At 39.6% G+C, this 6,050-nt stretch overlaps 1 protein-coding gene across 1 annotated transcript; it reads left to right on the top strand.

The window, feature by feature from the left end:
• Nucleotides 1-105: 105 nt before the first annotated feature.
• On the top strand, nucleotides 106-1,831 carry LOC101853217 (protein giant-like). Its single transcript, XM_005112666.2, has one exon. The coding sequence runs from the start codon at nucleotides 126-128 to the stop codon at nucleotides 1,311-1,313; it is 1,188 nt and encodes a 395-aa protein (XP_005112723.2). The 5' UTR covers nucleotides 106-125; the 3' UTR covers nucleotides 1,314-1,831.
• Nucleotides 1,832-6,050: the final 4,219 nt, after the last annotated feature.

Raw genomic sequence — 6,050 nt, 5'->3', positions numbered from 1 at the left:
CTTCTTCTTCTTCTTCTTCTTCTTCTTCTTCTTCTTCTTCTTCTTCTTCTTCTCTTCTTTTCTTCTTCTTTTTATTCAATACGCATTTATTTCATTTGTCTAGCTACGTGTCCCCAGATACCTCAATGACCATGTCTGACGGTGCACTAGACTTGAGCATGTCATCCTCCTACGAGGTGCCAGCCCACCGGGGGGCTGCGACCACAACCTCCACTTCCTCCTCTAGGGGCCACGACCAGCTCAGCGACTCAGGCCGAGCATCGTCCGACAGCACGTCATCAGATGTCCACGATGACGTCAAGATGCGGCGCATGACGTCATCACCGCCCCCGCTGCCGCCTCACATGAGCGTGAACTCTATGTCCGCCTCCCTGGGAGCGTCAGCCGGGGCGACGAGCAACAGCAACCCGATCCCCGCGCCCTCTGTGACGTATCCGCCTCCGGGTCACCCCCGGGATCATCATCTACCAGAACTCCACCACCACCAGCAGGCTCAGAGGCCTGTCAGCTCGTCCACCAGCCCTCCCCGCATGGGAGGAGGCACTACGGGCAGGTACTCGAACCAAAACTCTCCGCAGCACTCGCCAGCGCCAGGGGAAGAGGATGTGAAACCCTCCCTGCCCATAGACCGAATCTCATCAGACGCCCGCGTGGCGCCCATACGTCCCTTCAAGATGTACCCCGTAGACCCTTTTAATATGTACAGCTCCTCTCTCATGGCTGGTGGGGGTGGATCCCCCTCGCCCGTGGGGTTGCCCTCTCTATACGACTCCGCCTCCCCGACCAGCTTCCCGTCCTTCCCTTTAACCCCGCTGACGTCACATCTCATGCAGCGGAAGCGCCGAGCAGAGAGTCGAGAAAACGCCGCGTCAAACTCCTCGGCCGGCATGGCTGCGTCTTCCGGAGCGTCCAATAACACGGCCGGAGCGTCGAGCTCAAGCAATAACGCCAGTGCTGTCCTAGAAGGCAGCGGCAACAGCAACAGCGGTTTGGCCGGCATGAGCTGCTCCAACAACGTCACTACCTCCAGTTCCGGAAGTCTGGAGCTAAAAAACGATGACCTGAGCGGAAGTGATGGGGAGAAGAAAGTGAAGATGATGGATAATATGAAAAAAGACGATGCGTACTGGGATAGGAGAAGGAAGAACAACGAAGCCGCGAAACGATCACGTGACGCAAGGCGACAGAAAGAGGAGGAGATCGCGATGAGAGCGGCATATCTGGAGCAGGAAAACCTCAAACTGAGAGCTCAGGTCGCCATTTTGAAAAACGAAACAGCTAAATTACATTACATGCTTTACAATAGAATCTGATCGCAACATTTCTCTACTACTAGTTGTACTCAACGATATTTGGCATGATAACTGCTCAAACAGGAATGACGTTATCTACTTCCCACTGACAATTACAAAGAAGCCGAGCTAAAAAACAACAGAAGCAAGGATTGGTGGAGTCTTCTGTGAAGTACATGCAAACTGTAAGGGTGACATTATTATAATAATTGATCAAAGCACAAAGAGTGCAGTCTCATCCAGAGATTATGTGTGCTTCGCCCTTTCTATCCTTCTCTTCGATCAGTTGCAAGAACGTGTGATCAGGACATGAAGAGACGATCCTGTTTGTGTCCCAAAGGCAATGTTCTCAGCAGAAAAGACATGTCGTTTGAATGGTTTCATTCATGCCCAGTTTTTGCCATTACAGTGTCCACAAGAACGCCGAACTCATCAGCGCTATTATCAAGAACGTAGGTGCACTAGATCTATGTAATTTGGAAGTCTGGGAATATCATTGTAAGTTTGAATAACGTATACTTGAGTGTACAGGCACGCCTGTGTGTGTGTGTGTGTGTGTGTGTGTGTGTGTGTGTGTGTGTGTGTGTGTGAGTGTGTATTCTAGCACTACACTCATTTTGACAGGGGATTCATTTCCTCTGAAATTCGAGAAACTGATGGCCTTGCTAGGGCAGTGATCCTTGTTATTACAGCTTAGGAAGACCATAGTGAGAAGGCAACTGCTCGAAGAGCGCATTGTTTCAGCGCATAGCCGTAGGCCTATATTAATACATTCAATTTTTTTTTTTACTAATGCAGTTTAATTTCGAATTCTATTTGACTGAAAACTCATAGGCAAACTTTTCAGCCACCCCTTCTGCCCCCGAAATTGTCGACAGGATAGTCCCCTTTTAGTTTCATCATTTTCCTCACTGTGTTAGCTTTGTCTGTTGACAAATACTCTTACATTTTAACTTCGTAAAATACTTCTTGATGAAATAAATTTAATAAAATAGTTAGGTTGAAGAGTTTTGGTACAATAGCTTGTTTCCTTAGATTAAGTCGACCCACTGAAAAAAAAAGACAAAGCCATAGCTTCAAAGCCTAGAGAAAACAATTCTCACAATCCCAGGCCCAACATGCACAGACAAGCAAATTGCGTTTCCTCATCGTCCCTTGTCTGCCATCCATTTCAGACAGTGGACAACACCCCCCCCCCCACTCAAACGCCCCCCTTTCGTTCCCACCTGCATCTTGCCTAGCTTGTTCCACATTATTATTTTTTCTTTCGTTTTTTGAGTCGGTCATTATTGGATGGTATTATACAATATTATGCTTGTTATTTTATAAAAAAATAATCGTATCCGGTGAATTCATGAAGGTTCTATTTTTCTCTCTTTATACTACTATCATTATATTGCTGCAGTCATTGTTGTTATTGTTACAGTAACTGTTTGGTTTTGTTATTACTTGGCTCTCATTATTATTATTATTATTATTATTATTATTATTATTATTATTATTATTATTATTATTTTATTGTTATTTCTATTATTTTAAAAATATTTTTATTATTATTGTTAGTTTAGCATTATTATTAGTATCGGCATTAGTAAAAGTATTATCAATATTAAATTTATTATTATTATTATTATTATTATTATTATTATTATTATTATTGTTATTATTATTATTATTATTAAAATTATCTTTACCATTGGTATTTTTGTCGTAAAAAAAATGTATTGCTATATTGTTGCTATTTTAACATTACTTTTATTATTATTATTGTTATTGTTATTGTTATTGTTATTATTATTATTATTACTATTATATTATTATTTTTGTCATTATCATCTTAACAGTAACTTTTTAAAAACATTTATTATTATTACTATTTTTATTATTATTATTATTATTATTATTATTATTATATTATTATTATTATTATTATTATTATTATTATTATTATTATTATTATTATTATCTATTACTTACTATTATTCATCATTTTTATTACTTTTGCCATCTTGATTGAAGTGATAGTTTCATAATTTACCTTTTTTCGTTAAGAAAGAGACTTGTTTTGTGAGTTTAAAAAATGGTTAAGTTTTACCAAAATAGGGGGGGGGGTGGAAGGCGAGAGAGAGAGAGAGAGAGAGAGAGAGAGAGAGAGAGAGAGAGAGAGAGAGAGAGAGAGAGAGAGAGAGAGAGAGAGAGAGAGAGAGAGAGAGAGAGAGAGACGAGTCGGGATGTGAGTGTGTGTGTGTGTGGGGGGGGGGGGTGGAGGGGGAGGGAGGTCGATGTTCTATTTACTTTGGTTTTCATTTCAATGGGTTTGGGTAAATTGTAATTTTCGAAATCAAATCTCTACAAACTGTCAAACAATCTTGAAGTTGAGGGGGTATAAAGTGTGCATGCTGTTACGTAATACATTTTTCTGAGAGGATGGTAGCTTTTTTGTTGTTTCCGTTCGTTTTGTTTTTTTGGTCGACTTGTGTCTTCTGCTGACTTTAATAAATTATGTCGTTTTGTCTAATATGTGATGTTTGACCTCGCTACTGCTATCTGTTCTATTTGATTTTCAGAACGCTTTTACGGTGTTGAAGAAAACAAGCAAAGAGTCTTAGATTATTTGACGCGATAGTTTTGGGAAAGAAAGACTGCCAATAAATTTTGAAACCTTTTCTAAATGAAAGCAAAATCATGGCAAGAGTATTAATGTTTACAATATTAGGACCTGAGATAAGATGGTGCATTTCTTTCAAGATCTCTGCATTCTATTGCGAATTCAACAAACCGAAACAGCAGTCTGTCTCCAGCACAGTCAGATGTATGAATTAGATTCCCAGACCGGTTGTTTCAATTTTCAACTTCTTTCTCTTAGCTTTGCTAAACATAATTTGCAGTTTGTTCTGGTGTGAAACTTGAAATCTTGGGTCGAATGCTTTAAATGAACAACACAGCCCGGAGGCACAATGACGTGTACTATGCAACACTGGAGCTGCAGAGGCAGTGGTGTGTTGGGATGATGGTTACTTGTTGACGAATAACATAGGAGTTGAAGGATAAATTATTGAAGTGTGTGCCATGGTTTTGATATTTCAGTTTCTCAGTTCATTGCGACTGTGCATGTCCGCCGCTACAGCACACGATTTAGTTTCCAGTGACTGTTTGAATTTCAGTTCTATTCCTGTGAAGGGTCTTCTGTAAAGATCTAAATTTTGCTTTGTGACTAGTTTCTTTCATATCTGCTTGATCTTCGGCTTTTTTTGTTTTGTTTTATTTTCTTTCACTATTGTTTTGTACATAGGTTATATACACAGATACATTCGTCGATTTAGTCCATCCTTCGTTGCACTATTTTTATCATGTAGATACAATGTAGATAGCTTCCCATGGCTTTTTATTTCCATGTATTTGAATGACGTTAAATGTAGATAGTTTCATTTGGCTGTATTATCTCTTTGCTTTTATAAAATGACACTTCATCAGTCACTTCATAACTTTGTTTTACTTATGAGTGTGCATAAATACTATTGTCTCCATTTGTATTGCTTTAGGAAAGTTGCACGTGCACGGTGTCTCGGTTGGTAATTTCTCAATGTCAGGGTATGAAAGACCGACAGATTTTAAATGAGCCCCTTATAATAAGTCATACTTCAAGTTGGCCTGCTTTAAAAAATTGACTCTGTGCTGATGTTTGTGAGATTCAATCAAGTTATACTTTCTTTTTCTTTGTTTTTTTAAATTAATTTTTTTAACCCTTTTCGCTTATTTTCTGCTAGTTCCTTGATTTGTTGGTACCGCCCACCCTCCATCTCTTCTTCCTATTATTATATTGATCATATAATCGTGTATATTGGGAAAGTCGTTTGTGTTTGTTTATTTTTTTTCAGTGAGAATGTGTGTGTGTGTTGGATTAAAACATGTGTTTATGATGATCAGATTACTCGAGAGCGATTGCTGGGAGAAAGGGGGGGGGGGGGGGGGGGGTGGAAGTCCATGGGTGGTGCATTGCACACCAAATAATATGCTTTACTGACTTAGATTGTAACCGGTGAAAACTATTTTGTGCACATAATTATAAAACGTATATTGTGCCAGTGGCATAGTTGCAATAGGGAGCCTCTTCTTATTTTTTAAATTTCTTTTTGTGATGCCCAACCCTATTGTCTTTTCTTTTCCGATCAAATAGTCCCCCCCCACCCCACCCCCCCCCCCCCGGGAAAGCGTACACCCCCCCCCCTTTTTATTTAAAAAGAAGTCTCATTTTGATTCGTGTAAAGGATACAGATTGACAAATGGGGAAGTTTGGATTGTACAACCTTTTTAAACGGTAAGGAGCATAATTGCTTGTATACTATTTATGGCTTAAGATACTAGGAACTGCAAAAGGTTAAGCTGAAACAACACATTATTCCGTGAATTTCCATTTGAATGGTCAGAATTTGAAACGATTTTCAAACACCATTTTGGTTGCTTCGTCCTGCCTGTACTCCACTCTGCAGACATGGACGCTGTTCTGTTCTATTCTCAGTCCGCAGAGAGTTGTGAATTAGATGACTCCTTCTTTTGTATACAGAAATGTGCTTTAAAACATGCGTATGCATGTTATTGTGAATGTCAAACTTGTTGATAATCTATATATACTATGCCTGAATCATATGCCTGAATCATATTTTGTCCCCAGCAATGTTGCTCTCAGGTCTGTATACTAAAATCTTTTCAATATACAAAACTGCCTGTCAATATGAATTATGCATTTATTACTTCTGT

The sequence above is a fragment of the Aplysia californica genome, unplaced genomic scaffold, assembly GCF_000002075.1.
Source record: "Aplysia californica isolate F4 #8 unplaced genomic scaffold, AplCal3.0 scaffold01357, whole genome shotgun sequence".
Classification (NCBI taxonomy): domain Eukaryota; kingdom Metazoa; phylum Mollusca; class Gastropoda; order Aplysiida; family Aplysiidae; genus Aplysia; species Aplysia californica.
The sequence above is the reverse complement of the archived record's forward strand: the minus strand, read 5'-3'. Positions and strand labels throughout refer to the sequence as shown.